Genomic DNA, 22,534 nt, shown 5'->3' with positions numbered 1-22,534 from the left:
GGTTAATTCTCTTCTGTGATCTAAAACAAAGGTTTTATTATTGCCAGACGAGGAAATCGGTGCAGCCAAATACAGAGAGCATTCCGCTGGTTTAGAGCCGTGTGCAGAAGCTGTGGGTGACAGGAGGGGGGTGAAGTATTAAGATCCAAAAAAAAGTCCCACAGATTCAGTCTGTCGCTGTGAACAAGCTGCAGCACTGAAGAAGCTCAGAGATTCTAAAAGCAAACCGATTATTCGGAGGTAAGGTTGCATTTAATAATCTTATATAATTTGTACTTGTTTTGTATATTGACTGAAGACAGACAGACAGATAAATACATTTGCAAGACTTGACAAGTTATCTGAATGCACAAGTAAAATCCAGTCTGTATGTCTGTGTGTGCAGCAGCCCCGGTTCTGGACTGCTTTGCTTGGGGGGGCAAAGACACAATTTGGGGGGGCAATGCCCCCCTCAGCCCCCCCTAGCCCCGGTTCTGGACTGCTTTGCTTGGGGGGGCAAAGACACAATTTGGGGGGGCAATGCCCCCCTCAGCCCCCCCCCCCCAGCGCCGGCCCTGGTGTGCAGCGTCAACATCTACGTCAAAAATAGATTTTAATATGTACGTTCTTGCATGTGTTTCAGCCACATTAGTTCCTAATAGGCGTAATAAATGAATTATATAAAGGAAATTACATGCTTCGTTTGAAGAAAAGCTCAGAGCCCTAAATGAACAGGACTATCAGTAAAGGCTTTCATAAGCGGCGTCAGTAACACACTAACACACAGACATGGATTGACAGATAGACAGACAGGCCAATGGATGGATGGATGGATGGATGGATGGATGGATACTTACAGAAGTAAAAGTCACCTCATGGAATATTACTTGAGTAAAAGTCTAAAAGTATCTAATGTTTAATGTACTTAAGTATTAAAAGTAATTTGATATAAAATGTACTTAAGTATTAAAAGTAGAAGTAAAAAGTAAATGCTGTTAGTATAAACTGAAGCGGTCATTTTGAAAAATATGAAGATTGTTCTTTTAATTCTGTAAACCACCTTAACAACCTTTTTTTCTTTCTTCCATCTGAACATGATTTGTGCAATTCATCATTATAATCAGCTGTTGACATCACCTGTTTAAAATCGTGTCATTATTTTTTTTTTACCTTATTATTAGCTCTAACTTAGCTTTCCAACTTTTTTAGAACGTGTTGTAGGCTTAAAATGTCTATGTTATTCGTATGTCTTTTTTATTCGCATTTACTATACTGTCCCAGTTTTTGATTTGGGTTGTACAAGTCATAGATATATCTCAACAACCTATAACCACTGAACTTTGGCAAAATTAATTAATAGTAATTAATTAATTGTATTTAAATAATCTCGTTTTGGCCAGATCTACTCCCTGATTGGCATGTGTTAAACTAAAAAAAATTATTGGTATTCACATTTTAAAAAAAGCACAATTTCTAACTTATGTCAGCTTGACGCAGCAGCTGAAAAATCATCCATGAAAAGTTGGAAATGTTAAAAACTAGTAAAAGCAAAGAAATAATCTTTTAAACATTATTTTATTGTTGAGACTATTAAAGGGTTGCAGCACGCATTTTCCTCAACACCCTGAATCTTTTTACTGTCAGTGTAATACAGAGGTTATCTGAGGAAATTTTTGTTTATCAGTTTTTGTAAATAATGGACGTGTCTTCATGTCTGCACTGAATTCATTCTAAACTAATTTAGTGAACCGTTTTATTTGTGGTTCGAATGTAATTGAAAATGGTAGCTAGATATCTGAACAATCTCAACGCTAATAATAAGAAATAAAAATCGGAAGCTGTTTTACTTTATTAATCGTTCTTAACTGACATCAGTGTGTTTGGTGAAGTTAGACGGAGAGATTCTGATATTCCGGGATTTTCGTGTGTTTGGGTGAACAGAGCGACGCGCTTCACTCAGAACGCGAACAGTTTGTTTGCACATGCGCAGTAATGTGTTTAACCACCGCTCTAACTTAAAGCGCAGATCCGCCAAGCCTGCTGCAGTCTGTCACACATCTCACATCATTCAGCTAAAAACTATTCTTGTCGTTTTATTTTAAAGTAACGAGTAACGAATTTACATACGTGAAATGTAACGGAGTAAAAGTACACATTTTCTTTAGTAAATGTAAAGTGAAAGTAAAAGTTGCCGAAAATTTTTATACTCCAGTAAAGTACAGATACTCCAAAAAACTACTTAAGTACTGTAACGAAGTATTATTACTTCGTTACTATACACCACTGTAGATAGATAGATAGATAGATAGATAGATAGATAGATAGATAGATAGATAGATAGATAGATAGATAGATAGATAGATAGATAGAGTACTAAAATATTGTACTCAAGTAAAAGTACTATTACTTTAATGATTTTTTACTTAAGTACGAGTAAAGTTACTAGTCTAAAAATCTACTCAAGTAAAAAGTAACTCATTTAAAATGTACTCAGAGTAAACTTCACTTCGTTACTTTATTAAGGGGGGGGGGGGTGTCTCTTCTGTGTAATGCAAACAGGACAAGTGGATATAAATCTCACAATAGTTGTTTTTAATTCAAATATAATAGAAGAAACATGTTGATACAACATTTAAAACATTTAGGGATGTGTAATGTGTCATTTTAGTCCCATAAAACTTTTTTAAACTGTATAACCACTAGTGATGAGTCGTAGAATGATTCGAATCTATTGAGCGGCCCTTTAAACTGAAATAAAGGAACCGAGTCGCGCCTCTGGGAGTCAGTATGTATATATACGGCTCTTTAAAAGGAACCGAGACAAAAGATCTGACTCCCCATCGCAGAATTCACTGCAGTAGTTTCCCAGACGCAATTTCTTTAGCGTTTATTATTTTACTCAGTAACGGATGTTATTTAAAATGTAGCAAATTACAATTCTTAATACAAAACATACTTACAGTGTATCACAAAAGTGAGTACACCCCTTACATTTCTGCAAATATTTTATTATATCTTTTCATGGGACAACACTATAGAAATAAAACTTGGATATAACTTAGAGGAGTCAGTGTACAACTTGTATAGCAGTGTAGATTTACTGTCTTCTGAAAATAACTCAACACACAGCCATTAATGTCTAAATGGCTGCAACATAAGTGAGTACACCCCACAGTGAACATGTCCAAATTGTGCCCAAAGTGTCAATATTTTGTGTGACCACCATTATTATCCAGCACTGCCTTAACCCTCCTGGGCATGGAATTCACCAGAGCTGCACAGGTTGCTACTGGAATCCTCTTCTACTCCTCCATGATGACATCACGGAGCTGGTGGATGTTAGACACCTTGAACTCCTCCACCTTCCACTTGAGGATGCGCCACAGGTGCTCAATTGGGTTTAGTCCATCACCTTTACCTTCAGCTTCCTCAGCAAGGCAGTTGTCATCTTGGAGGTTGTGTTTGGGGTCGTTATCCTGTTGGAAAACTGCCATGAGGTCCAGTTTTTGAAGGGAGGGGATCATGCTCTGTTTCAGAATGTCACAGTACATGTTGGAATTCATGTTTCCCTCAATGAACTGCAGCTCCCCAGTGCCAGCAGCACTCATGCAGCCCAAGACCATGATGCTACCACCACCATGCTTGACTGTAGGCAAGATACAGTTGTCTTGGTACTTCTCACCAGGGCGCCGCCACACATGCTGGACACCATCTGAGCCAAACAAGTTTATCTTGGTCTCGTCAGACCACAGGGCATTCCAGTAATCCATGTTCTTGGACTGCTTGTGTTCAGCAAACTGTTTGCTGGCTTTCTTGTGCGTCAGCTTCCTTCTGGGATGACGACCATGCAGACCGAATTGATGCAGTGTGCGGCGTATGGTCTGAGCACTGACAGGCTGACCTCCCACGTCTTCAACCTCTGCAGCAATGCTGGCAGCACTCATGTGTCTATTTTTTAAAGCCAACCTCTGGATATGACGCCGAACACGTGGACTCAACTTCTTTGGTCGACTCTAGTGAAGCCTGTTCCGAGTGGAACCTGTCCTGGAAAACTGCTGTATGACCTTGGCCACCATGCTGTAGCTCAGTTTCAGGGTGTTAGCAATCTTCTTATAGCCCAGGCCATCTTTGTGGAGAGCAACAATTCTATTTCTCACATCCTCAGAGAGTTCTTTGCCATGAGGTGCCATGTTGAATATCCAGTGGCCAGTATGAGAGAATGGTACCCAAAACACCAAATTTAACAGCCCTGCTCCCCATTTACACCTGGGACCTTGACACATGACACCAGGGAGGGACAACGACACATTTGGGCACAATTTGGACATGTTCACTGTGGGGTGTACTCACTTATGTTGCCAGCTATTTAGACATTAATGGCTGTGTGTTGAGTTATTTTCAGAAGACAGTAAATCTACACTGCTATACAAGCTGTACACTGACTACTCTAAGTTATATCCAAGTTTCATGTCTATAGTGTTGTCCCATGAAAAGATATAATGAAATATTTGCAGAAATGTGAGGGGTGTACTCACTTTTGTGATACACTGTAAGTAAAAGTAAAATTACAGACTGTGAAATCTACTTTAAAAAGTACAAGTACACAAAAAAACTACTCAATTACAGTAACGAGTAAATGTAATTCATTACTTTCCACCTCTGTTTATTTCTCTTCTAGGAGTTTCCAGGATGTCCGGTACAAATGTCACACCAGGTTTCGACTACGACAAGATTATAGGTGAACTAGAAGCTGACGCAGAGTACCCAAAACATATCAGGATGCTCTTCATCATCAGCTACTCCACCATCTGCATCGTCGGACTGGTCCTCAACTCCTGGGTCGTGGTCGCCGGTAGCTGCGCCTACCAGAAACTGCTGGATCGAGACACCGCCGTCTGGGTCCTGACTCTGGCCGTGACCCACCTGATCTGCTTGATATTCCTGCCCTTCCAGCTGCTCTACGCCTGGTTCCACTTCAACTGGCGATACGAAGGGATCGTCTGCAAATTCGCCTCCTACGCCATTTACTTCAGCTTCTTCTCCACGGGGACCATGCTGAGTATGTGGAGCATCAGCAGCACCATCAAGAGCAGCACGTGCATCAGAAAGTGCTGGCCTAGACAGCTCGGGCGCGGGGCGACCGCGGACCTCTTCATGGTCTTGTTCTCCTGGACGCTCGCCGCCGTCCTGGCCATGCCATCTTTGTTCTCGCGGGAGCTGAGGTATACCAAGCGGGGCTTGGAATGCATCGACGATTTCGACTTCGACAACGACAAATCGACGAACGACGGAGAGCAGAAGCTACTGATCGTCGTTCTTTATCGGTTCCTGCTCGGCATCGCGCTGCCGGGGTTCCTGATGGGCATCAGCTGCTGCCTGAAACGTGAAGAAGGTCGCCGGGATTACGGTAGGCGGGGTTTGCGGCAGATCTCGTGCTGGATAAAGGTGGCTCACTTTGTTTGCTGGACGCCTCTGATGTTAATGGCCATGCTACAGATCACCAAAGGACAGTACGCCGGGTTTGAGTACGCACTGCCGGCCGGCACCGTCCTGGCGGCGGCTCACTGCTGCGTCAACCCGGTCATCTATCTCCTGGTGAGATGCGACGTAAAGATGAAGTGGATGTCCCTGCGGCTGTGTGACGTTCAGGATTGTAAAGATTTAATGCTGCTGCAGTAGTGCCTGGCACAAAAGGGGGAGCTAGGAGGGGTCAGTGCCACCCAAAACATCTCAACTGTATCTAAAGCATTTTGTAAAGTAAAGTCTGCTTTTAAGAAGCTGTGTTTTTTAAACTCCACACTCTTCAATCCAAACAATCTGTAAATAATAAAGTAGGAGAACCTGAAAGCTCTAAGAATCATCAAACAAAATCTCGGTGGACACGTATTTGGGACACTGGCACCAGTAAAGATTTCGGATCTCTCGCATGTTTTTAATTCTCCAGGATTATTTTGTCCTATAGAGTCCTCATGTCCTTATTGGTGTACGTACACACAAGGTCTTGGAATCACAAATGTCTTATGGTCTGGTGAGACCTTGGTTGAACTTTTAAGCCAGAATTCCAAAAGAACGCACCAACAGTAAATCTTCGGGGCGGCTTTTCATCTGCTTTCGTCCAGTGGTCTGAACAGAGCCCTGACCCCTGAGCTCACAGCAGTCAATCCAAACAATCAGAGGTGGATCGAAAGGCTTGGACGCTCACCCAAATACCCTGGCTCAATAAGAATCATGCAGAAGCCCGTAAATAATAAAGTAGGAGATCTGAAAGCTCTAAGAATCATCAAACAAAATCCCGGTGGACACGTATTTTGGACATTCACTCTCCAGTCCTCATGTGCTCATCTGTGTACGTATCCACAGGGTCTTGGAATCACTCCCAGTTTCAGATCTACCACAAACAACACCGGAAAACTGGCAGACATGCAAAAACCACCAAAAAAAACATAAGAGGATTAGAAACAGCTGAAAACAAGAACGAAACTAAGAACGACCCTGGAAATGTTTTGGTTCCCTAGAGCCAGGATAGGTTTCACGTCTATTTAGAGCCTTTCAGACGCCCCCCTTTTCCAACATTCAAGATACTAAGATTAATCGTTCGTTTCATTTCCACTCTCAGTGTAACCTATAATCTATAAAAAACTCAATGACGATAATAAAGTGTCTTATAACTGGGTGTGTGGTTGTGTTCAGAATGGACCAATCACATTCGCCCTTTTGTTTGTTGAGCAAGACCCTTAACCCAGTTTGTTCCAAAGACGCCGTACAACGGCCAACCCTGCGCTCTGACCCCAGCTTCCAAAAATAATGTAATTCCACTGTACATACATGTATAAATGATAAATAAAGGAATTCTATTCACTTCTATTAACTTCTATTCACTTCTATTAACTTCTATTCACATCTACTGAGCTGCACCTTACAACAAAAGCCACAGACCATGAAGATCTCACAAAGCATTAAAGGAATCTCACTGCTGAAAGGTTTCAGTCAGAACAAACAGATTATGGAACAGTGACTTTACCAAGAACCAGACGTCCATCCAAATCAGATGAAAGGACAAGAAGAAAAGTGGCCCAGAAGGCTGCTAGGAGGCTACAGAAACAATAAAAGGGCTGCAGAAACTTCTGGATGTTCAGGAAATACTGGATCTGCCCTACATGCCCTACATGTGACAACAATCGCTGGTGTTCTTTATATGTCTGGGCTGTGGGGTTGGGTGGCAAGAAAGAAACATCCAAGCCTGGCTTCCAAAAGCATCTGGGAAAAGTGTCTCATGGTTCAAAGTTGAACTTTTTGGCCAGATTTCCAACAGGTATGTCCATCACCACAAGAACATACCAACAGTGAAGCATGGTGGTGGCAGCATTAGCTGTTTTTCATCAGCTGGAACTGGTGAAAAGTCAAGTTGGATAACAGGTGTATCAGAACAGTTGTTCAGATGCTTTAAACTTTGAGGCAACACTTTAGTGAAGGAACGTCCAGGTTTTTAATTTTCATTGGCAACCTGCCTAGTAGTAGTGAGGCTTGAACCTGCAATCTTCTGATTACTAGTCCACCACCAGCATGACTGCACCCCTGTACATACAGCGAGGTTTGGTGTGGAGGCACTCCAGCAGTCCGAACAGTCCTCGATCGCACTCGGCACCTTCGGGACGAATTGGAACGGCCCTCTCGTCCAAGGTCAATCCCTGACCTTAGGGTGGGATTATGAACAGTTCCAAATATCAGTCACAAAATGTTCTGGAACAAAACCTGCAGACTTGCTTAAAAAAAACTGAAGATGAAAAAGAAGAAGAATTTTTCCTTTCAGCAGGACAATGACCTGAATCATACCCTCAAATCCACAAAGAATGGCATCAACCACAGCCCAGATCTGAATCTATTAAAAACTCATGAACAGCCTCTAATCTCTAAGATTTTAATGTCTGTGGGTAAAAATATTAAAACATTTATCCTGAGTGACTTCTGTAACTGTTCCTTTACCATGACTGAAGGATCGTAAAACAACCTTTCATCAGTTTATTGTGGATTGTCTGTATTTATAAATAATAAACACTTTATAATCTAGACGTTAACACGCACCACTTTATCTGAGTAAACGTTTCCGTCCAAAACGAGGTTTAACATACAGTGCCTTGTACATCCCTTAACCTGCCGTGTCCCTTTATATTTAGGACACACCCTACGGCTGAAAGTATGCAGACACGCCAGATTCTTGAACATCCTGTTCCTAAAACATGGGCGATCATTTCCGCTTCTCTGGAAAGGCATTTGGCTGATCGATCAGAAGATATGTGGCATTCCAATTCATCCCATCCCAAAGGTGTTCAGTTGGAATTGAGATCACTGCTCCGTTCCAGTCCAAACTGGTCAGATGTGCCATTTGTCTCTGGACTTGGCTTAATGGAGCCCCCTCTTTTACGCCCGTGCTTCGGTGGATTAGCACATGAGGCTCATCCACTTTCTGCACAGGCGCCAGGGTCCTTGCACAGCGCTTGAAGACCCCACCCACTTAGTGCGATCATTTCCCCCAATTTAAGTCTGCTGCAGCACTGCCGATCGTGCCAGCTAGATGGCGCCCAGCCTACCGGGAGCAGAGCCGAGATTCGAACAGGGGTGTTCGGATCTCGGCGCTGGTGTGCTTTTCTCCGCTGCAAATATAATAGATTTTAAACACTTGCTCAAAATGAACGTGGCTGTATAGTTTACTTAAAAGAGGTGGGGAATAATATCCTTCAAGGTAGCTTAAAACTTTATATTCAAAGTGTCTTGTTAAAAGTGTTTATGACATTATTTTAAAGTAATGTACTCAATATAAGATTTTTATGTTTGTATAATTTTATAAGCTGCTGCTTTTGGACAAAATTAAACCTTGCTTTACTTTTACTGCTTGTTAACTGGATCTTTTTATTATACTATAATGTTCCTTCTAAAATACATTCTGTTTTCACTCTAGTCAAGCCCACTTGAGACCAGGATATTTATTAGTAGAACCAAGAAGAGCTTTACTTCCCGAGAGATACCGAAACCACAATCATCTGGCTCCCAGAATGACACGTCTAGAAATAACATCTTACTGGCAACAGAGTTGCTTAAGTCATGTAAGCTAAACCAGGCTTATGAAGCACATAATATATAACTAAACACCACCACATGAACTGGGAACATACAGTAAGTTCGTTTAATAAGCAACTTCAGCTTTGTGTTTTCTCTTTCGCTGATATCTTAGTATGTACAGACCTTGGGTCTGAATGCCTCACAGTTTTCCTTTTCAACACATCTGGTCAATATTTACTTTATCTGATAACTACACTCCTCCATGTGATTAACACATTGCTGCCAGTTTCAGAGCGAGAGTTTCTGTCTTGTATAGAAGACATTAAGACCCACGCTGATGTAAAGCTTGCTTTACTGTACACACCTACACCTGTGACATGAAGCAAAACTCAATCCCAGCAGGACGAAGCTGTAACTTATCCTTGGAGATCAATCGCTCCTGATGACTCCCAGCAACCTCAGAGCCACTAGTCTCACTCGACTTGATTCTCCACCCAGGACTCTGGGAACACGAGCTTCAAGGCTCTTCTCTGTACTGGCACCCAAGTGGTGGAACGAGCTTTCCTTGTCTGTCGACACATCAGAGTTTCTTGTTGTCTCCAAAAGACGATTAAAAAACCTTCATCATCTCTTTATTAAGCACTTAAGCTGACATGTACTTGTACCAGTTATGAGAGAGAAAGAGACCCCATCTGGCTTAGTCCCGCCCATTTAAGAACAACCTGTCAATCGTTGTTCATGTGGCCGCTCATCCTTAGCCGGCAGGCAGAGTTGAGACTCGATACGATGTATTCGAGATCCCAGCTCTGGTTCCAGCGTGTATTTTTACCCGTGCGCCACCTGAGCATGTAGTTTATAACGCTCTTATTTATTTCTTGCATAAAAAAACTTTGGTTCTAACAGAGTTTCAGCAGATTTATATTCTTGGTCTGTTATCTACTTAAACTAGAGTAAGGTCATTTTTACTATGGAAGCATAAGAACGTCTGCTAAACACCGAAAATGTAAATATGTAAATTAAGGTGTGCTTTGATGAGTCTGGTGTGGAGGAACCATGGACACAGAGGAACCTGACAACATCTGGGCTAACCAAATGAGTAAGACGAATTGGAAATGCTGTTTAGAAGAATTCGGCCCACATTTCCATGGACACAGTCTTTGCTTGTGGAAACATTTATAGACGAATGTGGGGGGGCAATGCCTGACCTTTTAAACATTCCTTAACACATTGAATGTTTTTTTTTTTTTTTTTTTTTTACCCCTTTTTCTCCCCTTTTTTTAGCGCTTCCAATTGTTCAATTAGCATCGTGCTTCCTCTCTGTGTATGCCGAACCCTGCCCTGATGGAGGTGATTGAAGCTAACCCGTATCCCCTCCGAAACACGAGCAGCAGCCAGATGCATCTTTGCCACCCACACATTGACGAGATTTGGCGTCACCTAGCGCTGCATGCGGAGAGACACACCCTAAGGGCACCCTCTCCCATCTCTGTGCAAGCGCCTCCAATCAGCCGGTAGAGAACGTAATCGCATTCTGACAGAGAGAGACCCACATCCGGTTCTTTGTCCCACCCCCCATATGAGCAACCGGCCAATCGTTGCTCATACAGCCACTCAGCTTCAAACCGGTAAAGCAAAGCTGGATTCGATACTACGTGCTCCAGAATCCAGCTCTGGTTGCAGCGCGTCTCTTTTACCGCTGCGCCACCTGAGCGGCGTACACATTGAATGGTTTAATGACATTTTTTTGCATGGCATCCTTGTAGCAGTACTCACAAAAATAATATACACTTTGAAAAATAAAATATGCACTATGCATAAGTAAATGTACACGTGTAGTTTAAAATAAATATGAAATACTGGATTATAAGTGTGCGGATGCTGTATGATTCGTGTGTGAACCATAGTCTTAGCTATTATAGCCATTAAAGGGTGACACAAATCCAAATAATGTCCATCAATCCCAAAAAGATGGAGGTAAAAATTCAATCAATGCTTTGTTATATAGAACTAGACCTAGAAGTCGAGGCATGTCAATTTCCCGAAAAAATCCACCATCCAATAATTAAGGAGTTTAAAAACAACATAGCTTAAATATTTGTATTGATTTTTAGGTATTTCACCCTCTACAGTGCACAATATTATCAAAAGATTGACACGTTGACAAACTCTCACTAACTTTTACCGGACACGTCCCAAATTTTGTAGGTAGCCTTCCAAAAATAGTGGAGGCATATAGGGGATGTAGCTCAGTACAGTAGTAGGTTCAAGTCCCAGCATCTCCATTTAAAGACACTTAATTAGGGTCCATGTATCGGTCATGTAGCGCACTTATAGCCTAGTGCTCAAGGTACTGGACTAGTAATCCCACTGCCAGATTGTCACTGTTGGGCCCTGAAACAAGGCCCTCCCTTAACTGTTTAGACTGTATACTGTCACAGTAGTGTAAGTCACTTTTCAGGGTTTGGAAAGTGATTTTTTGATGCGTGTGTACATGTCCATTAGGGATGTAATGATGCACCACAATACAGTTCTATTCAAATCGGTTTACATGTATAATGAATCCATATTCACTTTAAACAGCAGAGGGCGCTGGCGCTATTCACCTTGCCTGGTTGACGGCACTACAGGTTTGCCAGGTTCTGAATTTTCCAGCCAAATGTATTTATGTGAGGGTACTTTCTTTATTTGTATTATTAATTTATTTATTTAATGTGGGATTTATTTTATTTCAGTTTTATTTTTATACAAAAAGGGAAACGTGCAGCATTGTTTTGCATAGTAATACCTACCTCAGAAATACAAGGACATTCATTATTTAGATAAATAAAAAATAAGCACAAATACAGTATTTTATTTTATTAAGAGAAATAATAAAAGGAAACTTTGTCATAATTAAAAAAATCAGGATCAAATCGTATCGTGAACCCAGTATCGTGAATCGCAGTGTGTGAGTGTGAGTGTATCGTTACATCCCTAATTTTTATTTTCATTCCCTGGCAGCGTTTCAAAGTTCTTTCCGGGCCATGAGAAAGAATGCAAGGAGTTAACGGGGTTAAGTAATTCGGGGGTTTAGAAATTCATTACAAATTTATCTTAAAAGATGATCTGAAGATATCCGTCTTCATGATCTGAGGATTCGCCTCAACTTGTCTCCAGAGTTTTTAACAAACAGCCTGCAACAGTTCACATGCCTCTACAAGTGACGTGCATTTCATGGGATTTCAATCATTTCTTTAATTGTTTTTTTCTGTGACTAAATGATTAAAAATCTCAGGTTTTCCAGCTGCACCCATTTCTAAGTGCATAAATTCAATAATATTTGGGGAAGGTCTGTTTCTTGTTCAGCATCTTTTGCCATCATTATTTACATAGTTTACAGTAATTAACAAAATTTTTGTATGAATCTAATCCAAAAAAAGTTAAAACTAAAGAAAACATTGAAAGCAGTGATTTATAAACTGTCTTTTACAGGAATAGAATTCATAACAGAATAAAAAAAAAAACATATTCAATGTTACTGACTTCATTTGTTTTAGCACTGTAACACACTGTAATACAGGTTTTAGAACTTTGTAAGCTGGGACAGTAGAAAATATGTAAAAAAAAAAAAAACATGTCCTGTTGTTCTTGTTCTTCTTCAAGTTGACACATGTTCAGTTTACTGTCATTCACAAAAAGCTTGTTTTAAAATCCTGTTCACCTTTCATTATTCCTGCTAGCAAAGCAGTAACATTAACAAAAGGCTCAGTTGCTTAATCAAGGATGGATCAAGGTTCTAGACTTTGCCAAAAGTAAACAGATCAAGACATGGCTGGATTACTGACCGGGCCAGTGGGGCCAGCGCCCAGGGGCCCTCAAGGTTAGGGGGCCCTAGCCATGCTTTTGGGGCCCCTAGACTTCTACAGAAGTCGTTCACCATGGGTCCTTGATCTTCTAGGGACCTACAAATTGCCAGGTAAGCTACCGTACGCGCCGACTCTACAAGGGGAGGGGGGTGTGCCGATCGAGCGTTGGTCCACCAAGGGGGAGGGGGTGTGGCGGAGCTGGTTCACCAAGGGGAGGGGGGCGTGGTGCGAGGAGGGACGCAGAGATTAAGTGCCTTTCAATACATTGTAGACTGGGGCAACTCAATATTTTGAACACTTTTAAAGGGTGCCGTGACTGAGCAAAGGTTGAGAAACACTGGTTTAATGTATTAATCTATTTATGTTTTTGGAGGGGGCCCTGGGCAACTCTTTGCCCAGGGGCCCAGACTATCCTTAATCCGTCCTTGGATCAAGAGCATGACTGCAAGCAATTTAAGAATCTACTTTTTCCCCATCTACTGTCCATAACATTGGCGAAAAAAATCAGATAAAGTACTAATAGTAATACTTCAGAATACCCTTGTCAATTAACAAAGTTCGCCATGGTATCCAAAAATGCACTATCAAAAGGAGGCGATCATATCTGTTTATACAGTCTGTTGTATCATCATATGTATGACACCACAGACCTGGCACACATATTCAGTTTCCTCCCAGCTTCAGGTAATTAGCTTAGAGCCATTATTACACCTTTCAAAAACAGACAAGACAATTAAACAGCCCCTGATCACGCTTCCGCCGCTTTTATATTTTCATTTACCACATTGTTGTCACTAGCAAGCCTCACAATTCACAAGTAAACAATTCACAGAATCTGCTGCTGGCAGGTGTAAAGATGTGGCAATCAACCCAAAGCCCAAATTACTGTTGACTTTTAAATACACAATATGCTTTAAATTTTGTGGCAATAATTTAGGGAAGGCCCTTTCCTGTTTTCATATATGTATACATGTATATGAAACACGTTACACAAAAATACTGTGCTTAGTTTGTATGGAAACCTGCAGCCAGCCTGGCCTTTCAGAAATAAGGTGTTGTGTTCTTATAAATACTCTAACAATAATATAACGTATTTCTATTTTTACCTGAGTACTGAGTAACACAGTGTTTCTATTTTTATTTGGGACGCGACCGGACGTAGTCAGCGGTGGAGTAGATCTCCCCTCATCCAATCAGAAAAGCCTACGATCAGGTTAACGTGTTGCTGTTCATAGTAGGCCGGTCTGGAATTAGCCAATCAGCGACGCCGTTTAGATCAACTCGACCAATAGCGTTTCAGCCCTGAAGTACGACCCAGTCACGGAAAGAAAATGAAAGAGTCTCACTAGCTGTAGTGAAGCGTAAATGTAAATGTATTGTTATTTTTCATTTTATTAAGTTTTTCTGAGTGGATTTAGAGCTGAACGGTTGTCAGAAACGTAAGTAAACATCGTTCTATGGAAACGGAATCTGTTTATCGTGAATAACCGCTTAAGTTGTTTAGCATACTAGATAGTATGCTAAAATAGTACGGATAGACGTATGGACATACAGTAATGCATACTGATTAGTAGGCTAGTATGCACGTAGCCGGTAAATACACGCAACACTCAGACAGTTTTACAGAATCTAACGATCGTTTATTGACTTACTAAACGAATCCTTGGTGTGTTTTCATAAAACCGCTTTATTCTGGTCAAGGTCGCGGTTTGTCCGGGCAGGGTAACACACACGTGGACCTTTTGCATAGGGTGGGGAGAACATGCCAAGTAACTCGAGTGAGCTTTGGAAGTATGTTTTGTACTAATGTCCTGTCCATCCTGGGAAAATGGAACCCAATTTTGCTGCCAGATGCTTGTTAATCTTCTGGTACTTTGTAGAGTCCATGTAACCCAATTTTGCAGCCAGATGTTTGTTCAAATCTCCTGGTACTTCAGAGAGTCTGTGTAACCCAATTTTGCTGCCAGATGTTTAAAATCTCCTGGTACTTCAGAGAGTCTGTGTAACTCAATTTTGCTGCCAGATGTTTAAAATCTCCTGGTACTTCAGAGTCAGTGTAACCCAATTTTGCTGCCAGATGTTTGTTAATCTTCTGGTACTTTGTAGAGTCAGTGTAACCCAATTTTGCAGCCAGATGTTTGTTCAAATCTCATAGTACTTCAGAGAGTCTGTGTAACCCAATTTTGCTGCCAGATGTTTAAAATCTCCCGGTACTTCAGAGAGTCTGTGTAACCCAATTTTGCAGCCAGATGTTTAAAATCTCGTGGTACTTTGTAGAGTCTGTGTAACGCAATTTTGCTGCCAGATGTTTGTTTAAATCTTTTGGTACTTTGTAGAGTCCATGATTTAAAAAAATGATCCTGGTTCGTGTTTACAGAATGCTGGACGTGAGGCGAGACGACACAGGACGCCCAGACTGATGGCAGCGGTGACCGTGTTGCGCCACGTTACCTCAAGCCCTCTGCTATGGGGCTGGGGGCCGCTCGTCTTCGTCCTGCTGGGCTCCGTGTTGGTCCTGCTGCTGCCCCTGGTGGGTGTGGAGGACAAATGCTGTGCCACGCTGACAGGCATCCCATTGTTGCGATGTCACCTGTGGGGCAGCACCTACCGGCCTGCGGGGCATTCGACCAGCCTGACTGTGCCCTACACGGCGCTGGAGCTGCTACCCCAGAAGCCCAAGCCTAATAAAGGTAGGAGTAACTAACAAGGGTTATTTACAATGGTTCAGGTCAAATACTTAGCCGTATAACGTGGGTGATATACAGTGTATCACAAAAGTGAGTACACCCCTCACATTTCTGCAAATATTTCATTATATCTTTTCATGGGACAACACTATAGACATGAAACTTGGATATAAGTTAGAGTAGTCAGTGTACAGCTTGTATAGCAGTGTAGATTTACTGTCTTCTGAAAATAACTCAACACACAGCCATTAATGTCTAAATGGCTGGCAACATAAGTGAGTACACCCCACAGTGAACATGTCCAAATTGTGCCCAAAGTGTCAATATTTTGTGTGACCACCATTATTATCCAGCACTGCCTTAACCCTCCTGGGCATGGAATTCACCAGAGCTGCACAGATTGCTACTGGAATCCTCTTCCACTCCTCCATGATGACATCACAGAGCTGGTGGATGTTAGACACCTTGAACTCCTCCACCTTCCACTTGAGGAAGCGCCACAGATGCTCAATTGGGTTTAGTCCATCACCTTTACCTTCAGCTTCCTCAGCAAGGCAGTTGTCATCTTGGAGGTTGTGTTTGGGGTCGTTATCCTGTTGGAAAACTGCCATGAGGCCCAGTTTTCGAAGGGAGGGGATCATGCTCTGTTTCAGAATGTCACAGTACATGTTGGAATTCATGTTTCCCTCAATGAACTGCAGCTCCCCAGTGCCAGCAACACTCATGCAGCCCAAGACCATGATGCTACCACCACCATGCTTGACTGTAGGCAAGATACAGTTGTCTTGGTACTTCTCACCAGAGTGCCGCCACACATGCTGGACACCATCTGAGCCAAACAAGTTTATCTTGGTCTCGTCAGACCACAGGGCATTCCAGTAATCCATGTTCTTGGACTGCTTGTTTTCAGCAAACTGTTTGCGGGCGTTCTTGTGCGTCAGCTTCCTTCTGGGATGACGACCATGCAGACCGAGTTGATGCAGTGTGCGGCGTATGGTCTGAGCACTGACAGGCTGACCTCCCACGTCTTCAACCTCTGCAGCAATGCTGGCAGCACTCATGTGTCTATTTTTTAAAGCCAACCTCTGGATATGACGCCGAACACGTGGACTCAACTTCTTTGGTCGACCCTGGCGAAGCCTGTTCCGAGTGGAACCTGTCCTGGAAAACTGCTGTATGACCTTGGCCACCATGCTGTAGCTCAGTTTCAGGGTGTTAGCAATCTTCTTATAGCCCAGGCCATCTTTGTGGAGAGCAACAATTCTATTTCTCACATCCTCAGAGAGTTCTTTGCCATGAGGTGCCATGTTGAATATCCAGTGGCCAGTATGAGATAATTGTACCTAAAACACCAAATTTAACAGCCCTGCTCCCCATTTACACCTGGGACCTTGACACATGACACCAGGGAGGAACAACGACAAATTTGGGCACAATTTGGACATGTTCACTGTGGGGTGTACTCACTTATGTTGCCAGCTATTTAGACATTAATGGCTGTGTGTTGAGTTATTTTCAGAAGACAGTAAATCTACACTGCTATACAAGCTGTACACTGACTACTCTAAGTTATATCCAAGTTTTATTTCTATAGTGTTGTCCCATGAAAAGATATAATGAAATATTTGCAGAAATGTGAGGGGTGTACTCACTTTTGTGATACACTGTAGGTGTTGCACAACCTTTTTCTCACAGAGTCGCTGTTGGAGGCTCAGGCCGCTTTCCACCAGGCTTTGGAGATGAAAAGGCAGAAAAAACGGGACAAAGCGCACAAACTCCTCATCCACGCGCTCAGCATGAACCCAGACTTTGTGGACGCCCTCACCGAACTGGGCACCATCCTGGAAGAGGAGAAGGACGTGGTCCAGGCCGACCATCTGTACAGCAAAGCCCTGGCCATTTCGCCCTGCGACCAGAAGGCGCTGGTGAGCCGTCACCGCACCCTCCCTCTAGTGGAGGAGATCGACCAGCGGCACTTCAGCGTCATCGACGGCAAAGTGCAGCGCCTCATGGCCATCCCCAAAGGCAACTCCGCTCTCCGCCGCATCATGGAGGAGACGTACTACCACCATATTTACCACACGGTGGCCATCGAGGGCAACACGCTGACCCTGTCGGAGATCCGGCACATCATCGAGACGCGATACGCCGTCCCGGGTAAGAGCCTGCAGGAGCAGAACGAAGCCATCGGCGTGGACGCCGCCATGAAGTACATCAACACCACGCTGCTCTCGCGGACCGGCGCCATGGGCATCGGCGACGTCCTAGAGATCCACCGGCGAGTCCTGGGGTACGCCGACCCGGTGGAAGCGGGGCGCTTCAGGACCAGCCAGGTGTTCGTCGGCCACCACATCCCGCCGCACCCCAGCGACGTGGAGCGGCACATGCAGGAGCTGGTGCAGTGGATCAGTTCGGACGAGACGCTGCAGCTGCACCCGGTGGAATTCGCCGCCCTGGCGCACTACAAGCTCGTCTACGTGCATCCGTTCGTGGACGGGAACGGGCGCACGTCCAGGCTGCTCATGAACCTGGTCCTGATGCAGGCCAACTACCCGCCCATCACCATCCGGAAGGAGCAGAGGGCCGAGTACTACGCCGCCCTGGACACGGCGAACGAGGGAGACGTCCGGCCGTTCATACGCTTCATCGCCAAGTGTACGGAGCTCACGCTGGACACGCTGCTCATCGCTACGACCGAGCACGCGGTGGGGCTGCCCGGTGCTAGCAATCAAGCTTGTCCCGACTGCAAACAGACCATATTAGCACATAACTGAAACGGAAAGTGTGACTGTTCCGATTTGCATTGCAAAGTTTGTACAAAACGATGTTTGATATACAATGTATGGCCAAAAGTATGTGGACACCCATTGCTAACAGGTTTAGTAATTAATTATTTGCATGACCAGGTTTGTTTAAAGAACTCCGCTGGCTTGCACAAGCTCTGACCTCAACCCTGTTAAACACTTTATGGATGAATTGGAATGTCAATTGTGAGCCCGGCCTCCTACAGACACTCCAGACTACAAAGTCTTGTGGAAAGCTTTCCCAAAGGAGTGGAGACTGTTATAGCTGTTACAGTGACAAACGTTTGTTGATTGACAAGGGTTTTCTGAAGTATTTTAGAGCCCATGTGGATGTTAATTCCAGAAGCAGTTAGTACTGTTTTTTTTATCTGAATCTTTCGGCAATATTATGGACAGTAGATGGAAAAAAGTACATTCCAAATGGCTTTCAGTCATGCTCTTGGTCATATTGCTTTGGAACAGGATTTCCAAGTGTCCACATACTTTTGGCCATGTGTATAATATACAGTATATTATGATGTTTTTTTTAAACATTGAAGGCACATTAGATTTTAAATAAAGTATTTACTAGAATTACACAGGAATAATCAAACTGGTCAGGTAGGTTTTAACATCCTAGTCATTCTTAGACCCTGGTCAGACTCATCTGGATACTCTGGATAGCAGTAAGTTAAAGAAACCGGCTTACCTTGGTCATGCTTTCTGGAGGTAGGAGAAAATCAACATACCACATGACCTGCTCTGCCCTCTAGTAACCTGTTTCTTTAGGTAGTAATGAAGTGAACGTTAGAGAAATACAAACAACACCCAACAAAATGCCCAGTAAAGGCCAGGTCACCCCAAAAACCTGTCATTTGGGAATCCATTCTGGATTTACAAGCTTCTTAAATACAATCTAAGATCGCAAAATTGATTCGGAGGACAAAAATCAGGTCCTAGGTGTCCACAAGTATTTTTACATTCAGACATTCTTGGTAATCTGCTTCACCTGTTCAAGTCCCAGTTGGCAAGCCAAGCTAACGACCCTTATAAACAAATCCTCCTGACTGACTGGTCACTCTTATATGAAGCAGATCTGCCAGTTTGAATCAACTGTTCATCAACATGAAGCTTCACCATCAACAACCAGGACTGGTTTACAGGGTTCAGGTTATAATTCAGCACGAAACGCTTGCATTTGAGATCCGACGGTGCTGCCCGTGAGCTGGAGGGCTGTGTCTCAAAGCGCATACGATGGTGGTATTCGAGACACAGCAGTTCACCTCTGATTGTTAAGTAGTGACCAGTCAGTGAGGAGTGACCACTATATAACTGATTTATGCAAAAAGCTCTAGGAAGGCTTGCGACAAGACTTTGTACTCTGGGGCGTCTGTTGGAGGCCAGGCTCACAAATGACGTTCCAATTCATGCCTAAGGTGTTTAGTAAGGTCGAGGTCAGAGCTTGATCTTAATAAACGATCAACTGGAGAAATTCAGTCTTGTGAGTTTTGTCGGCGATCATGAGTGACCCACGTACCACTCCAAAATGTGTTTCCGACTGGAAAATCTGGCTGAAAATAGCTTAATATGTACTAGGCATAAGTGGACTGACTGTGTGATGCCCTGTGGTAGACTGGCGTACCATCCAGCATACATTAATGACCTTTACTGGGAACAAATATCAAATCCTAGTCTAAACATAATCTTGGCTTGTGTCTTATCACAGTATTAGAGTTAAACAAATGCGCACAAATCTACAACGCTAAATTTTGTCCTTCTGCCATGGAACCACCGTTGCACCGTTTTAGTCTAAACGTATATACATGTGAGCACAGCGCACAAACACGAAGCCGAACGACACATGTTCATGATTTCTGAAATAAAAAGTTGTTGACGACTCTTTGTAGTAAACTCGTTTTAAAAATCTACAGATGAAAATGCAAAAAAGGCACAAATTTTAGTCAGAATTTAGTAATAAATTCTGTTTAACTATTTAAACCTTGTGCTAACACTCAACAATCACATCCAGAGAACAAAAAATCTGAAAAGAAAAAGCTAATAAAGAAAACCCCCTGCTTTTGTTTAGTTTATATTTTAAACTGATAAAATATGACAGGATTAGCCTAAAGATGCTAATAAATGCTAAGCATGTCAGCTGCATTAGCTATTTAATTTTTTTTGCAAAACTAGCTTTATTTATAAAGTTGTTTAGTTTGAATGTTATCTGAGAAGCTATTAGAACACAATATTCATTTACATATGAATAAATGTTTCTTAGTTAATTTTACAATAACTTTACAGTACTGGTGCTTGTTTTAGCTTGTTCTAGCTAACAAGCGAGCTACCTAGCTGTCAGTGCTGAGGAAAAACATGGGACATGGTGTGACTTTTTTCCCCATTTGCTCACTAACTTGCCTGTCAGACATTGTTAATGTAGTATTGAAAATAAAATGTGATTTTAATAAACAAACCAGTCAACAAATATTAATTCAATATAAAGACACACACAAATGCTAACGTTGCTAATGCTAACCGCAGCTAGTAGCATATTATTAGTGTTATAGTGAGTTGTATGTATTGCTGTGCTGTTTTCTTTCTTTCTTTTTAATTTCTTCATCTTTAAATTAACGCAATTCCACTTTGTGCCTCATGTTAGAGGTTTTGTACCAAGAAGCACTTTATATGTAAGAAATGATTTTATTTATTTGACTGACTCGATGAAGCCGTTTTGTTTTCTGTTTGGGGAAAATAATCATTAAATAAATTATTAAGAGCGTTCCGTTTATTATTAAACCTAAAGAAGGTTTCATGATTAATAATATTTATGTACAAACTGTAATTACATTTTAAAAAATGGGACAGTATGTACAATGTTAATAAAAATGAAGCATCGATGTTTGAATTCTATTGCATGTATATATAACTAAAAATGTTTTACTTGGTGAACATAACCCCAGATTTCATTTTCATGTTTTACCACCTCTTCATCCTGGTCAGGGTCACAGTGAGTCCAGTTTTCCGGGAATAACTGGGCACAATGTAATGACACACACCAGACAGGATGCCAATCCATCTCGGAGCCTCGGCCATCCCCTCCCCTCAGACATAGCCAATCATATTTATATGTAGACACCTTGAATCTGACTTTGCAGTCAACTTTTTAGTTTGAATGAGGCTGGTTAAGGCACTGACATGAGTAGTTTCCGATGTAGTTTCACCCTAAATTTTACCAATATGATTGTAATATCTTGTGTAAAATATATTTCATACGAAATGTAAGCAAGACTTTAGGGTAGACTGGGTCAGACATTAATGCAGCTTCCATAAGTGTACTTGTGTATATCAGGCAACACCAAACACAGTCTTTAATAAGCATTTATTATAATTGCTTTCAATAAACCGTTTAGCTCTAAAATAATAAAAGAGAGAACAAGTGAAGAATGAAGACTACAGTACAATTTTTGTACAATACTGAGGACACGTTACATAACTTTGACCAAAATGAAAGAAAAACCAACAATAAAACGTCCACACAATTCTGAACGATATATGGCAAGAGTAGATACTGGTTTCTGGTGACGACTGTGTTTTAGGCCACTGCGGTGATCATAAGCAAATAACGTAGAGCTGCTGTTTCTTTAAATTAAAATGAAGAAATGATGCGGATTGCCAAGAGGTGAACTCGACCAACTCGCCATAAACAAAATAAAACTCGTAGCAGCTTACTACAGAAGTTCAGATAGACCATGTGGTATTTTTTACATCTCGTAATCTTAAGATTACAAATGGAACGCTCCACTAAAGCTGGCAAATCTTAATGAGTGGCGAACACTAATTTGGAAATCGGCTCGCACTGATGAACAGTTATTTCCTCTTGTGTCAGTCCCTGATCAAAGTAAAAGCAAATGCACATGTATAATGTGATGTACAGAACACCTTTTGATATCTTGAGATTACGAGATAAATAAAAAAACTCTTACACTCATAAATGACTGGTAAAAAGCTGTGGTTCTATCGAGTTTAAGCTTTCTGAAAATCTAATGGGTCAAAAATACACATATTCACTCTTACTGAATCACTGAGTGAATAACTAGAGCTAGTTTGGCAGCGCCAATTAAAAAAAGCACATAAAACATTGGTCTTCGGCCAAGGTCAGAAGTAAAAAACAAAAAAGCTGCTGGAA

The 22,534-nt window shown here is 42.1% G+C and overlaps 2 protein-coding genes across 3 annotated transcripts; both read left to right on the top strand.

Moving 5' to 3' along the window:
* The first annotated feature begins 177 nt into the window (after nt 1–177).
* LOC134335446 (chemerin-like receptor 1) lies at nt 178–8,865 on the top strand. 2 transcript variants are annotated; one of them, XM_063017969.1, is made up of 3 exons: nt 178–240; nt 386–599; nt 4,658–8,865. In XM_063017969.1, the coding sequence occupies exon 3, from the start codon at nt 4,669–4,671 to the stop codon at nt 5,656–5,658; it is 990 nt and encodes a 329-aa protein (XP_062874039.1). In that variant the 5' UTR covers nt 178–240; nt 386–599; nt 4,658–4,668; the 3' UTR covers nt 5,659–8,865. The 2 variants fall into 2 exon arrangements, with proteins under 2 accessions (XP_062874039.1, XP_062874040.1); XM_063017970.1 differs by lacking the exon at nt 386–599 and having other exon boundaries at nt 181–240.
* A 5,396-nt stretch (nt 8,866–14,261) lies between these two features.
* ficd (FIC domain protein adenylyltransferase) lies at nt 14,262–21,245 on the top strand. The gene is made up of 3 exons (XM_063017883.1): nt 14,262–14,320; nt 15,259–15,571; nt 17,264–21,245. Exons 2-3 carry the CDS (start codon nt 15,301–15,303, stop codon nt 18,340–18,342), a joined length of 1,350 nt encoding a protein of 449 aa, XP_062873953.1. The 5' UTR covers nt 14,262–14,320; nt 15,259–15,300; the 3' UTR covers nt 18,343–21,245.
* Nucleotides 21,246–22,534: the final 1,289 nt, after the last annotated feature.

Source organism: Trichomycterus rosablanca, chromosome 21 (genome assembly GCF_030014385.1).
Source record: "Trichomycterus rosablanca isolate fTriRos1 chromosome 21, fTriRos1.hap1, whole genome shotgun sequence".
NCBI classification, from domain to species: domain Eukaryota; kingdom Metazoa; phylum Chordata; class Actinopteri; order Siluriformes; family Trichomycteridae; genus Trichomycterus; species Trichomycterus rosablanca.
This window is presented reverse-complemented; position numbering and strand designations above follow the sequence as displayed.

Excerpts from the sequence above, each read along its gene's own strand:
- LOC134335446 (XM_063017969.1), top strand. The coding sequence starts at position 4,669 with ATGTCCGGTACAAATGTCACACCAGGTTTCGACTACGACAAGATTATA.
- ficd (XM_063017883.1), top strand. The coding sequence starts at position 15,301 with ATGGCAGCGGTGACCGTGTTGCGCCACGTTACCTCAAGCCCTCTGCTA. Across the intron at positions 15,572-17,263 it reads GAAGCCCAAGCCTAATAAAG|AGTCGCTGTTGGAGGCTCAG; the intron begins GTAGGAGTAACT and ends TTTTTCTCACAG.